Here is an 18,106-nt window from a genome sequence, read left to right as displayed (position 1 = left end):
AGTTGGGATAAGGACAAGGAGAGATCACTCACCAGTTACCATCATGAGCAAAACAGGCTTGACTTGGATAAATTAGTTTAATATAATATCAATCAAATCAAAGTAGGGTAATGAGAAATAAACCCAAGTCTTAAAACACCCGCTCTCCACCCCTCCTTCTTCCAGGCTCAACTTCACTCCCAGTGGTACAGGGAGGTGGAGTGTGGGGCTGCAGTCAGTTTGCACATTTGTCTCTGCTGCTCCATGTTCCTCACACTCTTCTCCTGCTCCAGCGTGGGATTCCTCCCACAAGACACAGACCTCCATGAGCTTCTGCAGTGTGAGTCCTTCCCGCAGGCTGCAGTTCTTCACAAACTGCTTCAGCATGGGTCCCTTCCATGGGATGCATAGTGTTCCTTCCTTCAGGAACAGACTGCTCCAGTGTAGATGCCCTATGGGGTCACAAGTCCTACCAGAAAACCTGCTCCTCTCTCCTCGTGTCCACAGGTCCTGTCAGGAGTGTGCTCTAGCATGGCCTTCCTATGGGGTCACAACCTCCTTCAGGCACCCACCTACTCTGGTGTGAGGTCCTCCAGGGGCTGCAAGGAAATCTCTGGGTGGCTGGAGCACCTTCTCCCCCTCCTTCTTCACTGCCCCAGATGTCTTCAGAATTTTTCCTCTCTCGTCATCTCACTCCTCTCTCCCAGCTGCTGTTGTGAAGAAATTTTTTCCATTTCTTAACTATTTTATCACGTGGGCACTACCCCTATTGCTGATGGGCTCAGCTTTGGCCGGTGATGGGTTCATCTTGGAGCCTGTTGAAATCAATGCTTTCCAACACAGGGGCAGTTTCTAGTGCTTTTTTTTACAGAAGCCACCCCAGTAGTTTCTCCCCTCCCCTACCAAAACCTCATCACATTAACCCAGTGCAATGAAATTTTTACACTCAAGGTGTGCCACTTCCTCAGTGAAGTACTCAGTGGCCACAAATAGCTCATCAGCCACATATTATCTAGAATCCTTTGCATAGGGCAGTGGCAGTTCACACCCAGGTGCTCATCTGCTCCCTCCTAAATGCTTTCATAGGTGCTGCTTTCTGGCCTGTTCTGCAGGTATGGTCTGCCTGCCTTGTTTGTAGATTACTACACATCTGGTTGTATTATCTAGTGGTGGCTTACTCCTGGGAGCTGTTTTTAAGGCTTGTATGCTATTCTTTAATTTAGTGTGAGATTTCATTGTATATGATTAAGCTCGTTTTTAAACCAAATAGCTCAAACAGTAGTGCCGTCTGCCAGATGCAGCTAAGCAGGGAGGTTTCGCTGCACCTTTCTGCATTCGGGTAAAGGCCAGTTACTGTTATGAGAGCAACACAGTACTGATACATTTTAGACTGTGATAGCAGTGTTATCTTAAGCAGCTTCGCCAGTGTGTTTGTCCTTTTGTAAGCACCAGAATTCTTGTATATTTGCCAGTGTAGTGGACCAAATTGTATCTCAGCAGTAACTTAAGAGACAGTGGCCCAACTGAAACTAGACTCTGAGCTGGCTTAAAACAGGTTAACTTGCATTCTTACGACAACAAAGGGTTAGGCAAGATGAGACCTATAACTTCAGTAAGAAGGAAGTTTGGACACAAGAAGCTTCATGCTGCCAGGACACATACTGCTTCTCTTTGACTGGCAAATAAGGTATTGGAGGTAGGAGGCAACCGATCCCTTTTAGCTGCACATGGCCACTTCCTAAGCACTCACACTTTCTCCCATAATCTCATTGTAAAATTCTCTCCTGTGCCTGCTCAGACATTCATCTCACCAGTGGGATATGTACAGTAGTATGTTGATTCATATCTTTGCTAAGGAAAAAATTCAAGGATTTTACATTTCAGTTCCAATCACAGACCTATGTGTTCTTGCCACATGGCTCTCCTCAAGGACAAGTAGACCTCTCTGACCTGATGTGTTCAGAAGTGCATGATTCATCAGCTTCTCATGCAACTCTCTGAAAGCACTGAAAAACACTGGACAAGAAAAGATAAATTTATGTATTGCCAGGCAAAAATTCTGCATCCACACCTTCCCAAACATTTTACCTATTTAGCCTCGCCTCCTCTGTACTACAGCCATGACATTAAGAAAAAATTATCTCAAATTTATTTAAAAGATAGTCACTTCAACTAAGCTAATTTTATATGCTCTCTTGGTAGTCAAAGGTCAGTTCATCCTGTTTGATTAAATACCTGCTTTTTAGATAAGAGAGGTGAATCCACCTACAGTATTCAGAGTGACAAACTCCAATTTTAGTCGTTTTCACATAATATGGATGATGCCATTTATGACATTTTAAGATACATTTAAATTTTAATAGGGTGCACATGAGCTGTTTTGAAAATACTTCCATTTCAGTACTTTCCTTGGGAACTATCAAGAAAGAAATCTGTTGTTATTATTGATGAATTTTTGCTGATCTCTATTAGACTGCACAACCAGTTCTCAAGTTCTTTCATAGAAGGTTCCTTGAACATGATTGCTTTCAGTTTAGGACAACATTGAAAGTAGTTTGATTTTAGTGAGTTCTATCTCTGTAACTTAATTTAAAAAATCAAAGGCTTTCAAAACCTTTTCTCATTGTACATGTTAGTACCTGTTTTTGCAGGTGAGATGCAAACTTTTGTAAATCAAGTTACACAACAATTGTGGTAAATCTGCCTACTTTAATGAAAGAGAGTTCTTTGGTGTACGTGACTTTTGTCATGTTATAGCTGAAATATTGTGGTGTCAATACTGCAAGTGAGTTAACTGTGTTCATTTGTATGCAAACTGTACTTTTAATTGCTATTAATTATTTCTAACATTCACATTTGTATGTTTGTCTTGGACTGCTACTTGGAGAGAAAGTCATAATGGGTTATGGGGCAGTTTAATAAAAATTGGATATTTACCAGAAATAATGGTTTCAAAAATTGTCTTTCTAGGGTTCTCTCTCCTGATCTGTGAAATATGAAAGTTTTCTATTTCCTTTCACTCTCCTTCACTATAAAAAGTGGCACAAATACACTGAAATTAATTAATTCTGGAACTCCTTACAAAATTAAGTTTTATTCTTTGTTGCTATTCCAGTTGCAGGGTTCAGTGACTTCATCTTAGATGAATTAAACCCGAATAGAACAACTTCCAAGAGTGAGATGTTATTTTGAGAAAATAGTTATTAAAATAAATCTCAAAATATCATAAATGGGATCATCCATATCATGTGAAAATGACTATAAATAGAGTTAGCCATATACTTTCACTGTGTGTTTGATACAAAGCTATAATACGAATAGCATTTGAATATATATAAGTGGGTTTTTTTGCTTGCCATATTGATTATGGATGGCATCCTGGAAACACAGAAGTGTCACCTAAGAGACTCAAACAAATTAAAAAAAAAAAACCAAACTCACAAGTATTTCAAAGCACTATGACAAATTAACATATATTAATAGGGCAGTGTTCTGCTAGTAATGCTGTCTGAGATAATTGCTTAAATCTAACTTCTTCAATCAAGCCTTAGGGAAAATGCTGTTTTCTATTTTCATCAGCATAGTATGACATAGACGGAAGCTGTGTGGTGCCACCAAATATACTCAGCTTGTGAACACAGGTATTCTGTCTCTTAACACTAGATGGCAGACAAAAATGGGAAAACATTTCCTTAGTTTCAGGGATGGAATGTGGAAAAATTAAATTGAAACTTGAGGGAATGTTCACTGAAAGTTCTCAATAAGAATTAAGACCATTGAACACATGAGCAAATCCATGCTTATAACAGCATGGATGCTTTCTGCAGCCTTTCATTTGGCTATATTTTCTGGCACAAACACTGAAAATAATCAAGTAGAACATTTTACATTATTTTCGTGTTGCTTTTTTATCTCTGTTACTTCCCTTCAATATTTTCTCTTGTGAAAGAACTAAAAATTCCAAATGCCTTAGAAAGGCTTAAGCAACTCAAATAGAGAGAAGCTTACAGAGAAAACTGTCCTTGCTAGGTGGTCACATAGTTGTGAAATTGCCTTCCAAAGAGAAAACTTATATTGCAACTGCTTAGTGTCTTTGCCTTACATCAGTTGCCTAAAGTAATTATGGTTCCTTTGCTCCTTATTGTCACTGAATCTTGGACAATAATATGGAAGTAACATGTTTGCTAAGGAGGCAACACTTTTCATAGAATATTACAAATTATTGTACTAAATATTATGTAATCAGTTCACCTAATAACCAGTGAATATTTTGGGTTGTTACCCCCTTCCTCTCCCAGAAATATCTTCCAAAAGAAGTGTAGCAGGAGGGTCAGAATCCCCAAGATTCTGCATCCCACACTGAATGCCACTCTAAAATGTCAGTCCTCCTAGATAGCAGTGATATGCATATACCATACTAGAACTGTAACAAATCCCACCAAATTCCACCTCATCTCTCCCTCTCGGTGCTGCTGCTATGGCTGCACAGACACCAAGCCAGGCTGGCTATCTCCAAGTGCCACATTCGGGCAGCCTTATGGACTAAAATTGTAAGTGACCCAAGTTATTCCCATGGTGATTTTCCTGTTGGAGTTGTTCCAAATGAGAAAAGTAGGTTTACTGGAACAGAAGGGTAAATGCAAAAGTAAGTATGACTTTCCTGCCTTGCGGTTAGAAAGTCAGCTACAAAGATATCCATAGATTCTGGTCTAAGTTCCTCAAATCATTTTCATTACACAATAGCTTTTGGTATAAAATAGATATATAGTAGCAAACACCAGACTGTGGCATTTCCCTTCTCACGGGAGTGCTTTACCCACAAGGATACCTGCCCCTTTTATTCCAGGATTTCTTCTTGGTTTCATGAATCTTCTATTCCATTGTGCATAGTCACCTAGTTTCAACAAGAGGAGAAAGCAGTTTCCATTCTGGCTTGCCAATAAGTTAGTGAACAGGAAATTCTCTTAGGAAATCAAAAATGTATATTTAAATCTTCTCAGGCTAAAAATAGAACTGACCCCATTTCCTTGCATCACCTGGGTAAATACTCCGTTGAAAATAATCTTACACTAGATATTGTCAGTGACCTAATTCCTGTTCCTCTTCCTTGCTATTCCTGCTGTTCCTCCTCTCCTCATCCAGGGACCTCCATTTTCTCACCCTGTTTGAAAGGACTGGACAATTTTCAGTCTGTTCATTGAAGGAATGCTTGTAAGGTGTCGTTAAGAGTTACAGGCTCTGCATTTTGAATGTGTAAAGGTACCTGGATCTTGTGCAGAGTTAATACTCTAGATTATAACTGAGATCTGGAATTTCGCTATGCGCTGCTCTGTTCATTTTTCTGCTTCACAAAATCCAGGCAGTTTCCTGCTTCCCACACAATATAAAGGTGCTTGGATCCCTAAATCAGGGTTTTGGATTCTGCTCAGGGAATTGGTACCTGAAGTCCCTTATGCATCTATCCCTAATTTCCTGTGTCTCTACAGCTCATAGTAGTCAATGGTCTCTGTCCTTGTTCAGTGCTTTTGTGCATTCTAGAAATCTACCTGCCGAGACTATACCAATCACTTCATTATACACTAGTTATGAATAATGCAGTTGATTACTTAGAATCTGAAATTCAGACACATGCTAGAGGTCATATTATAAATTCCTCTTCAGCCCCCTGCGATAATTGTAATAGTCATTCTGTTACCTTTCAGCACTCAAGAAGTGATAGATGTGAATTTTGTTACTGCAGCATCTGGTTTGGGAGTATGACTGTGTAAATGTCACACAAGGTTCTTGGTGTAAACAGAAGGAGCTCAAAACACAAAGTCACTTTAGGTCTGCTGGAATTAATTTACTGTCCACAGTGTTTGCAATTGCTTATTGGGTATTGCTGGTGAAATTTACTGTCATTGTTATTTATGTTGTCTTTTAATTAAAACATTGACATATGCCTGACCTTTGCTCCAGATCTTGAAGTATTATATTGGGTTCCATCTTAGCATTTTTGCCTTTATTGAAAAGCTCTGTTTGTAACTTCTTATCTGCAGAAAAAATACTTCGTAATTCTTCTTGAAAATCAGTCCATGATAGTTCCTTTTACTGAAGTTACACATTAATGTTGCATTTCTCTTTGCTCTGACCAGCTTTGGTGAGGTTCCTTATCTGTCAGTTTCCCACAACCCTGGTGACAGGTGAGCTATCAGACCATGAAGTGTCCTAAAAGGGAATCCAGACTGTCTGGAATGCTGTAAATGAAAAAGATAGTTTTTGGCAGAAGCCTATGTAACTGATTTGTAATGATTTTTTTCTATCTTAAAGCAGTCTGATGGAAGTTGTAGAAGTAACAGTAAAACCTCAGGACTCTACAAGTGAACACTATTAAAGTCACACAAAATTTTACAGCAGCAATAGGAAGAAAGCATTATTTAGAAAATGATTTACAAATTGTGGAAGACAATTCTATCCCCATAATGCAAGTACGTGAATGAGGAAATCTGGTTCCAGTCTTTGAACCGAGTGCTACCTTCACTCACTGTCCTCAATAACAGCTATGAAATCGGAAACAAAGCTAAAGAATGAGGCCAGCAATAGTGAATAATAAATCTTTTACTGAAACAAGTTAAAAAAATATTGTTTCAGACGTAATCTCCTTAGGGATTAAAAAGAGGTGCGTAGCAATGTACGTAGTTAGTGGTCCTATTTTATGGTGAGTATGTGGGACAAGACTAGTTATGAGTCACAGGGGGCCCATACCCGTTGGTTTTTTCTCTGGCTTTAATGCCTCTGGCTAATTCCTATTGAAGGATGCACTTAATTTAGGAAGGTCTTGTTCCAAAATATTGCCCAACAATAAATATAGTAATTTGATGTGTTGTGGTCTCACATTTTAAGGCTATAAAGCAGAATTTGTTTTTATGTGGATTTTAATCGTACTAAAGTAACACCCCCTTCCTTTAAATAAACAGTTAATTTACTCGTTTGAGAAATCAACATAGTTTCTTGGAAAGTGAAAGATGTCCAGATCATGTGTGCGCAGGAGACCAGTGTTAGCACTCATGTACGCATGTACACAACACATAAATGTGTCTGATTCCACTTTTGGGATATAAACAGGGCTAGCAGGACAGAATGTTGCCCAATGTTCAGTTATAATGTCAATTTGAAAAGCTAAGGGTGGTTTGTAGTTCATCTTGACTGGAAATGAATGAGATTTTGGGTTGTCCTGACATTTTCTAATAGTCTTTTGGCTTCACTAAAAGCTCTGCTTTCTGCCCAAAAGTGGTTTTGTCCAAATCAAAGCTTAACTCTTTCTGAGGAGTGAAGTTATTGACACTATTCTTCCTTTTGTGTCTTCGTGTGTGGTGACAGCATTAGCTGCCTACATGGAATGACTACACTTATGCTGTCTGTAATAGTGTCTGCAATGTGTTTTTCTCTGGTTTTTGTTGGCACATTGCCTTTAGTTGTTGAGTTTGAGGCTGTTTTAGTTTCATAGAGCTGGTCTAGTAACTTTCTAACTATATAGGAGCACACCATTAAGCCTGGTACAAAGAACCTTGTATAATATAACTTAATATAACTACTGATTTAATGATTTAATTTTTTAAGAATCCAGAACTGTAGGAAATTGTACTAGTGCAGAAGCAACAAGGTATACATAATTTTAGTTCCAGTAAAAATTACAGTGAAGTTGTTTATCCATTGTGTTCTGGAAATAATCAATATTATAATACTGAAAAATATGCTACATTGTTGTAAATGCACTTGTGATACAGGCTAAGTCCTTGAACAGTATTCATTTGTAACTTTGGCTGATCTCATGTATGAAAGAATCCATTTACGAGACATTGCACTATTTCCAGAAGAATTTCTCTTAACATTACATGCTATACATGTGTATTTATATTACTTAATACATCTCCTCAAATGTATTCTCTATCATTAGGGCAATTTCAATGAAATGCTGTGTTAACTCTTTTTATCTACCCTAGAACATATTACTAAGTAAGTGTTTAAAAAAAAAAAATTAAGAAGTAAATGTTTCTACCATCTTCTTTATAATTGCATCTTTTACTGCATGCTCTAGTCCTTTCCACCCTACAAGTCCCTTGGAAGCTGTTTTTACATTTTAGTGTTTGAAAAGAGATAAAATCACGTAAGCACTAAGGAAATAATTTTTGATTTATCTAAAATTCTCTAGAGATGTCACAAATCATGTGAAGATTTTCTTTTCTTAATTAGTTGGTTTTCATGACTTGACGAGTGCAATAGCAATCTACTAGTCCTTCAGATCTACTGAATCTCACAGAGAAAAGATGCAGACCTGGGTTTCTTACATCAAAAGCAGACACCAATATTTCCCACTTGATCTTTTCTTAAATAGGACCTTCTTAGAACCTGTTTATGCATTCCAAAGTAAAAGTGAGCAAACCTGTTATCTTCACAAGTTGTATTTAATAAGTAATATCTGTTATGAGATGAAACAGTTTCTGGGTTTTAGAAGCTGGTGGGGTGCTTTTAACCCTAAAATGTACATATTTCTGCTTCAGCATATGTTCCTTGCCTGGCTTGGCAAAAAGATTTGCAATGCACTGCAATTCATACAGGTTTTGGAAGACAAAGATTGTGATGGGAGTTGACATGCACCGCTCACATGAAATTCATAGATCAAGGGTAGTGTTTATACCCCCCTACTCAGCGCTCACTACTCACCACATATGGAATATTGCCTCTTCTTGTGGAGCCCTTGCACAGCAAAGGTGTTGCTGAGCTTGAGTGAGCTCAGCATAGGGCTATGAAGATGTAACCCAGTGAAGGGAGCTGAGTGAGCTGGGCTTGTGCTCCTCACCAGAGTGGCAAAGCAATAAAGAGGTAAAATAGGTGTTCTCGTAAGATAGGGTAAAAAACAGAAATATATATAGTGAGGAAATGTTAGGTCCCTGCCAATGCTGGGAGCTCTGCTGTTGTGCAGCATCAGACAAACATCTAGAGGATCTTTCCTAACACACTGCACAGATGCCATCTGTGCTGGGTGTTCCTCCTTCCTTCCACAATGTGGAGCCTTTTATTTTATGGGGCAAACAATCGCATGCATTTTCTCCTGACAGCCTGGGGTGCCATCTCAGTCATAAGGTTCACTGGCAGCAGCACAGGCTTTAAGTACAAGGCTCAGTAGAGCAGACATGTCCTGTTCAAGATCACTAATTCCTTGAATACAATATTTTCCACAATGCTCCCAATATAGCTTGTTCATCCTGGAAGAGAGATGGCTTCAGAGGCCCTAACATTGCCCTCCCATACCTATGAGGATGCTGGCAAGAGGTCTGAACCAGGCTTTTACTGAGAGGAGGTGTTAAGATTCAGGGGAGGGTCTAGTGGCACATAAGGAAAGCTCTTTCATAGTGAAAATAAGCATTTGCAATCAGTTACCCAGGGAGGTTTGGGGATTGTAAGCTCTTGGAAGTTTTCAAGACCTGACAGGACAAACTCATGGTAAAATGCTCTAAATTCAGTGTTGTTGCTGTCTTGAGCAGCTGTGTTATTCTGAAGTTCTGAGAAGGTACCTAATTTTGAGACTTAATCTGAGAGCTGAACCTCTTCCTTCTAGCTAACTGACAAACATTAGATGAGAGCAGTAGTTAATTAAAATATGCCATCCCACACTACTGAAAGCAAATAATTTAGGAATAGAATGTAACTTGGACAGATACAGTTTGGAATGAAGCAAAGTTGGGCAATGGGAGAAGGACACTGCTGGAATGAAAGAAGGGCTAAGACTACTTAAACATTTTCATCTGTTATCTTAATTTTCTCAGTGAATTATATTCCCAGAGTGGAACAAATTTCAATATAATGCTATCCTGACTATCTACTACCATGCATGAAAAAGATTGAAAGGACACAATTCTAAAATTATGAAGTATTAATATATACTGAACTGATTATATACAAGATAGAGTCTTACACCACTAGGACAATTTGTACAATCAGGTCCACCACCCTTTTTATAAACATGGCAAGGGCTACTTGTTTCTCAGTGTGCTTGCCCTTTAACCTATGTCCACATGCTGGATCTGACACCAGGGCTGCTGCCCAGACACTGTGTGCTCTGTATGTGTGTAGGCCTAGGAAGAGTTGCATGTTCCCATGGATCTTGTTGAATGATTCTAGGTGATAAAACACCTTTGCCTGAAATATATGTCTACCCATACATTATGCATTGTGAAAAATTGTATGAATATATGCTTCTGGTGTAACATGCTGGTTAGTCTTCCAGTAGTATCTCAGAATTGACTTGTGTTGCATATTCTGGTCTTTTTGCATATAATTGCTTATCTTTCAGATCATGAAATGGAAATTTAAGTTTATTTTCCATACCTGACCCTGGGCTTAGTTTTCTGTTCATGTATTTCTGTTTCAACCCACTTAGATCTAGCTCTACCTAGATGTACATATTTGGTCTGTATCCTGCTAGAATAATAAAGATCCCACCTGGCTTTTCGTTATCTCACGGAGTCAGGATGGTCAAGGTAAATGGTTTTGGAGCATATACCTGAAACTTGGTCTTCATCAGAAGGCAGAACCTGAGATCAGTGCGCCTACTCCACAGCACAGTGTTTGCTGTCATCAGAACTGCCAGAGGTTCATGGCTTGTGATCAGTTCAATTGCTCTTCTGCAAGTTTCTGGGTGAAGGGAGAATAGGGGTTAAGACAAAACCATTTGTTCCTTTATGATCTTGCTATACCTGTTTCCTACTGAATGAGATAGGTTCCAAAATGAGAGAAAAAACTAAAATGAAACAACTTCAGGAATCCAAGTTTCCTACAAATAGGCTTTAATTTAGGAAAAAAAGTATCAGGTGGTTGTGATTCATACTTTTTGCAACATAGTCTTAGAGAAAAGCTCTTGTAGACTCGGGCAGCTGCAGCAGTGTTTAGCCAAGTGTGGATTACAGGTACTTATAACTGCTTTTGGTGGAAAAGTTTCCTGAGATTGTTCAGCTTGTCTGTTGTCTGTTCTTGCAGTGTTGCCCTTGCATGAGCTATTAACATCCATCCCATGGTGCGATGTAAGGGGGAAAGAGGGAGAGTTTTTGTAAACTGTTCTAGTCTACCTCATCATTCTGTTTATGAATTTTGCCCTTCACTTGTCTGTTGATAGATGAAAACTTTTAGTGCAAAGAGGTAGTAGTCTGTCTGTGAGCTTCCTGAGCTGGTCTTATAATACAGTCATGATTACAGTGGTTCATCAGTTTAGGTGCAGTATTATGTATTCTATATGCAGCATGGATATTACTTTCAACCTTACTGGTTTCTTCTTCAGAAAGACTTCAAATTACCAGTCTACTGACTGTAACCAGAAAGATATGAGTGCCCTAGCTTCAAATAAGCTTGCATATAAATATCTGTTTTCATATTATATGAACTCATTTTATTAAATCTTTCTTTTTGATTAAGAGGGCAAGGCTGGGGGAGAAAAAAGTGAAATTAATTCAAAATTGCTATCTGCAACTAACAATATGCAAGTCATACTGGAAGGCTGAAGAACAATGAATTTCCTGTGGTCATGATATAAGTTGTGCCACAAAAATAAAAAGGTTTAGGTACTGAAAAATGACCTCCCAGCTTTTAGCATTATAGTAGAATAAAGACCCTTGGAAACTGTTTCATCATAGAGACCTTTTGCTCAGTTTGATTTCCCACTGAATTTTCACTTTTTTTTTCTGTTAAATTCTCAGTAGACTCAGAGTCCCAATAAAAGTAATTTGTTTCACATGTGTTATTTTTCATTTTGCTGAGAAAAAACCTTTAAGTCTTGACCCCATCTTGAAATAAAAAGATTATTTTTAGGGCAGTTCAAATAGTTTTCATTTTAGAATCAGGTGACTCCAAAAAGAGAAGGAAAGAAAGGGGTAATGGAGATAGGCATTTATTTGTCTGTGCTGCATTCGTGATGTGGTCGTGCCCCAGGAGCCCGAAGAGTTGCAGTTATGATGTGCCTGAGCTCAGGGACCCAACTTTTTTCTACGTATAAGCATTCCTCCCGATTCATCTGAAGAATGCTCCTCTGGTTTGCGTAGAAAAATTTTTGCAAGAGGTCTCCTGAGTAAGGTCATTTGAGAATGACTTTGGCCACAGCTATTTACAAGTTAGGGTTTTGACTGAAGTGAGTAACTGAATCATGTTGAGCCTCTGAAGTTTGCCTTTTATTTATATATTTCCCCCAATTGTGTGTCTCGGTCTGCCATTGGCTGCAGTCCCTGCAGCCTACCCGAGGGCTCTGCAATTACATAAGACTCTGTCTGCTGGGAGCCTATATAAAGCCTTTGTGCACGCCAGCAAGACAGAATTTCATCAAGATTCAGGTCCCACTGCTTTAGTTTGTCACAAGCAGGAGGAGTTTTGCTTGAAGATATACTGAAACTCGAACCCCAGCCTGGTTTGTTTGCCAGCAGGTGCTTCACAGCAGTCAACCTGAGCTGTAAGTGGCAGCTACTGTAAGTAGCTTCTGAGCACTATGAAGAATTTTTCATTTCCTATGCAGGATAGCACATATCAGACCGAGAGTCCTCACAGATTCCCGAGTTTGACAAATCAGTCAGATCCTGTTGGAAGACCAGAAAGAGATGAACAATTAGCTCAAATAGAGATTGCTGTACTGGGGGTCATATTTCTGACAGCATCAGTGGGCAATTTTATTCTCATACTGGTGCTGTGGCGAAGAAGAAAGAAGCTCTCTAGGATGTATGTGTTCATGCTTCACCTCAGCATTGCTGATTTAGTGGTAGCCTTTTTTCAAGTGCTGCCTCAACTGATATGGGATATTACAGATGTTTTCATAGGGCCAGATTTCTTGTGCAGAATTATCAAGTACCTACAATTGCTGGGCATGTTTGCCTCTACTTATATGATAGTGGTCATGACGGTGGACAGATATCAAGCGGTTTGCTACCCTATGGTCACATTCCAAAAGAAGAGAGCTCTCTGGAACATCCCCATTTGCACCAGTTGGTCTATAGCACTGATTCTTAGCCTACCACAAGTATTTATCTTTTCTAAGACTGAAATATCTCCAGGTATCTTTGAATGTTGGGGTGAATTTATTCAGCCATGGGGCCCAAGGGCATATGTGACTTGGATTTTTGTAGTTATATTCTTCATTCCCTCAGCCATCCTTATTACATGCCAGGTTAAGATTTGCAAAATAATCAGAAGAAATATGTATGTGAAAAAACAGAATGAATGTGAAGCAACAAATCAGAAGCAAGTCCTGCCATCCCGAGCAAGCAGTGTGAACTGTATTTCAAAGGCTATGATCAAGACAGTAAAAATGACAGTGGTGACAGTTGTTGCATATATTCTCTGTTGGTCACCTTTCTTCATTGCGCAGCTGTGGTCTGTGTGGTTCCCCAGTGTCGTGACTGAAGGTAAGATACTCTTCTTCCTCATTCCTAACTGCATAGCAGGCTAGCACATTGCCATCAATTGCTTTATGTTTGCACTTTGGTTTTGTGTAAGAATTAGTTGTGATCTTTTGAGTAGGATTAAAAAGAAATTTCTGGATTGGTTATCTCATTTATTTAATTAGGTACAGGGAACTTAATGTGTTATGTCATCAAAACACCATGTGTGTGTGATTAACAATTTAAAGATTAATGAAGAGTGGGGTGAAAAGTATCATGTGCTCCAGCAAAGGTTCAGACTTTTAGAGGTTTTAGGTAGTATAGCAACAGTATTTGGGTCCTCTAGGTGAAAAGAAATAATTGACTACCCAAAGGAATGAGGTAAATATTTCTTATTTACTGGATAGAAGAGTGATGTTATAAGATATCTAATTGTTTTTAAATATTGAAATCAAATTGATGAAATCTCTGTAGTACACACTGTAGCATTGGAAGTTGAAAACCAGATGTTTATAAAACTAAACAGCAAGCCTGAGAGAGTTATCAAAGAATGCCAGGTTGTAAACAAGATTAATCTTGTCAAACTTATGCTATTGCTTCTTTGTGAAAGGCAGACTGTATAAATTCACCTATTCTAAACTCAGAGATAAGAAACAAAAGAAAAAGAAGATAATAGCTTTGTCTGATAAAAAAAAAATCTTCTGATTTTTTTTTTAAGAATTATTCCTGTCAGTGTGACTTTGTCTTATTCTACATACATTTTATATATCACTATATCTGTATTTATCTGTATTTGTATAAAAGCTTAAATTTAATGCAGCTACATCAAAAAAGAGCTACATAGAACTATTTAACTCTGAAATGCACACAATAAAATGTTCTTCATATCTTCAGCAATTGCAAACTGCATTAAAATGTCAATTTTCTACTGTTAGACTAACTTTAATATATGAATAGGTACAGCAGACAGAAGCAGACTGTGAAAATGGTACTTATTTGTACAAGTGTTTATTTACTCTCTTATTCCTTTAACTATTTTGTTCTAGGTTCAGCATTCACCATTATCATGCTCCTTGGCAACTTAAATAGTTGCACCAACCCGTGGATTTACATGTATTTCTGTGGCCACATTCCATATTGTACAAATAAGCAAGTGGAGAACACCTCAGCTCAAGAGGAATCGGTGATCACGGGGAGCATTCACCTTGTAGACAGAGACCCTGAGGAAAACAATATTTCTGCATAAATACTGAATGCTTTTTGTTGTTTTGTTACATTCCCTCTGTTTGTAAGACATATCTGTATTTTATGGTTATCCCTTATTTTGTGGATAAGGAAGCTGCAAAATTGTCTTTTGTTGCACAAATATATCTCTCTGCATTTCTGAAGCCTTGTCTTCCTTCACATATACAGAAAGTTTCTGTGTTGTGCAAGCCAGACTCGGTGCTTCCATCACCACTGTCTTATCAGAATGAATTACTGTAAAAAGAAAAATAGCATCTTACATTTTTTATGTCCAAAAGTACTTTCTGGTCTGTGATTCTGGATTTCTAAGTAGTAACATTTTGTAACTAACTGGTCCAACAAATTGAGAAGTAATTGGAAAGGAACCTGACATAACTAAACTTAAATCTGTTTTCAAATTGAACAAGAAATTGTTCATCATTCTGGTCTGACTGGGGGACAGGGACAAATCTTAAAAGGGCAGCATAAAGTCAGAAAAATCTTTTACCAGCTATTACTAGTACCTGGTTTAAATTAATTCCTTATATACCTTTATAAAATGCCAAGCTGCTTAATATAATTTAAAAAAAAAAAAAAAAAAGAAAAGAATTTGTTGTACTTGTAACACAACACCTACTTCACTACTTTACTTTCAAATTCCATTATGGATGGCAGGTATCAGCAACACAGCAGCAGTCCAGGTTTTTGGCTTCACACCATAGGATTTTACCTTTTATGCATTTCCTGATATGCAAGCAGTTAACTGGACACCTCCCTACACGTCTAACACATGCATATACATAATTTAACTAAAAATGGGTGTTAGAAGTGTATACTTTCATTTGGTATTCAGACCTATTTGTTCTGGCATGAAATTTATTGGCTGAGTGTGCTTAGAACTCCTTCAGGCTCAAATTTAATTATTTCCTCTTGTGGTAAAAATAGATCTGCATATTTTTATCTCAAAATGCTGTTTGGTTGCTGGTTTGTGGGTGTTATATGCAGGTAGCTAATTCCCTTTCAGTGTCTGCAATCTAATCAGAGGAGGATGGAAGGAATATTAGCAAGGCTCTTTCTGGTGAGAATAGAGCTGCATTCACAGAGATCTTTGGTGACACTTGCATATCATCTGTCTACATTATACATGATGTGTTTCAGCAGTGCTATTCACATGTCATTTTTCTGAGTGCTAGCAGTCTCAAATATCAGTGGAAAAACTATAAAATTGTGAGGGTTTAATTGTCTTTAAATCATATTCAAATATTGATTTAAACTAAATACTGATCAGATTATGAGAAGTACTGCTGTACAGTGAATAGTTGTGCTTCAGGTTAATCTGTGCTGATATGACTGAATATTTTATGATTTCTATTCCCTGTATTGTTAGACCAAATATTGCTGTCCTTTGTGATGGGAAAAGCTAGTGTCCCAGTCCAGCTGTCAAGAGGAACAGGTGTCAGGCAAGTAGGAAGAGGAGGAAGGTGGATGAAGGCAGCACCAGAGCCAGACAGGAATGGGAAGAGTCTATGAAGTCTCTTATAAAAATTGCAATTGATATTTTTTCTTCTGTTTTCTCCCTCTCTTTAATTAATAGTTACTAATTCTACCCCACAACAAATTCCCTGTTGGAGCATTTCTCTAACTTAAGTGGCAGTGTCCTTATCTGGGGTAAGAACATCCAAGTCACGATCCATACTATTGATAGGATATTTGTTATATTCAGCCATCCACTGACTCTCTAAGACTTTCAATCAATTAGGTTTACAATCAGTTAGGTTTTCCCTTATAACTGAATCTAATGGTTAATGGTGGGATTTCAAGTTTTTCTAGTTCTGTTGATTGCAGTTAGTTGCATAGTATAACGTGCAGTGTTGAAAGGTGGTGTAAACAGAAATGTTGCAAGGAATTACCTGTCACTATACAACTGTATTTGCAGCAAAACTCCTCTAAAGGCATTCATTTGCAAGAAAAACAGGCATTCAAATCATGTGCGAAGAGTCATCCAGATCCAGAACTGACAGGAGTCACAGTTCTGCTCAGACACTGCAGTGAAGCTGTGCCATTTGACACCACCTGGTCTGGCCTCCAGTTAAAAAGTGTATCTTCTACTTATATTTCTGCTTTGCTCATATATTTGTTATTGGTTCTATAAATAATTTGGTAGAGCTGGTAGCTTAAATAACAGTAGCTTAATCTATTCTTTAAAAGTCTGAGAGCAATATTAACTGACTGTATTTCAGATATTTTGATCACTTGTTGAATGAAATGTCAGAACTTCTTAAATTCAGTAATGGTTGTTCATTATTTGCAATGTTCAAAACAAATATATTTTTGTCTTTCAAGTGCTTTCTTTCTCATTTTTTATTTTCTTTCCCCTGAGATCAGTTCTGTTGATAAGGAGAAAAATAAATGTTACTATTCTATGGTACAAGCTACAGGCTATGGACACTTTTTGTTTCAGTGTGTCAGGAGGTATTTGAACACAGGTATTCCTGCTTCCTTTTCTTAGCAAAATGAATTGGGCTGCATATTTCAGGTGGAATTCGTTATCCTAAATGACCTGCCCTGCCTACCCGGTGGGCAGCAGTGACAAACACACTCAGTGAGGAGTTGGATTCTTCATTTGGACTATATCTTTTCCAATTCACTGTCACTTAGATTTTCAACAGGTGTTAGATTATCTCATTAAGAGAGAGGATGGACAGTGGGTTAACAGTGTAAGCTGGCCAGGGTGTTTAGTCAATATGGGAGAATCAGAAACTCAAATATACGAGTCCCTGGAGGCACTGTGGAAGCCCATAAAAATAAAAAAGTCCAGTTATCAGATGAAAGTCTTTCTCATCAAAGCCTAGATTCTATTTTCTCACACAAATAATTTCTGAGTAGAAGAATACCTAGTGTACAAGCCACTCTTGAAGTGAATGGCTATGTTGTTGATGCTGGCACTGCAATATGGTTTCTGGTTATCTGGGTGGGGATTTTTTTTGACTTTCCAGGGTTTTGTTGCCACTTGGGAAAGGCACAGTTCAGTAAAAGGAATTAGATACTTTCTTAAAAATTATTATTTTATGTGTTGTAGTACAGATAAGAAGAATCAAAGACAATGTAATCTATTGATTCTGTATAGATTTATTGCAGAAAAAAACCCACAAAAAACAACTTAGTAGACTAAAAGGAAAATCTCAACATGTCTTTTGCATTCTTAACAGTGTATTTTGATAATTCTGTTATTCTACAGAACTACTGCTGTATTTGCATAGTCAGTCCCAGTTCACATTCTTGTAAATGATGAATATTGAAGCCAGAGGTGTTGTGTGATAAACTTTCTAACCTTTCAATGAAATAATGCTGACAAATTTTAGTGATGGTGCCAAACTAATGTCCTGCCAATTTGCCTTTGATCATTCAGTTCTGACAACAGGAACTGAATCAAATTACTGAGTTACTGAGTCAAATAAATTGCTCCAGTCTCTGCATTGTTGGGGAAGACTGGCAGAGCAACATGGAGA

The 18,106-nt window shown here is 38.0% G+C and overlaps 1 protein-coding gene across 1 annotated transcript; it reads left to right on the top strand.

Moving 5' to 3' along the window:
* The first annotated feature begins 12,401 nt into the window (after positions 1-12,401).
* Positions 12,402-17,012, top strand: LOC126644511 (arg8-vasotocin receptor-like). The gene is made up of 2 exons (XM_050323963.1): positions 12,402-13,397; positions 14,420-17,012. The coding sequence occupies exons 1-2, from the start codon at positions 12,488-12,490 to the stop codon at positions 14,617-14,619; spliced, it is 1,110 nt and encodes a 369-aa protein (XP_050179920.1). The 5' UTR covers positions 12,402-12,487; the 3' UTR covers positions 14,620-17,012.
* The last annotated feature ends 1,094 nt before the right edge of the window (positions 17,013-18,106 follow it).

This window comes from Myiozetetes cayanensis, unplaced genomic scaffold (assembly GCF_022539395.1).
Source record: "Myiozetetes cayanensis isolate MyiCay16 unplaced genomic scaffold, myiCay2020 scf3, whole genome shotgun sequence".
Lineage (NCBI taxonomy): Eukaryota > Metazoa > Chordata > Aves > Passeriformes > Tyrannidae > Myiozetetes > Myiozetetes cayanensis.
Note: the sequence above shows the minus strand (reverse complement) of the source record. Positions and strands in the feature narration are given on the sequence as shown.

What these genes read in the sequence shown, in the direction of transcription:
- LOC126644511 (XM_050323963.1), top strand. Translation starts at nt 12,488, where the DNA reads ATGAAGAATTTTTCATTTCCTATGCAGGATAGCACATATCAGACCGAG. An exon ending in CCCCAGTGTCGTGACTGAAG is followed by an intron (nt 13,398 to 14,419) that starts GTAAGATACTCT and finishes ATTTTGTTCTAG; the next exon opens with GTTCAGCATTCACCATTATC.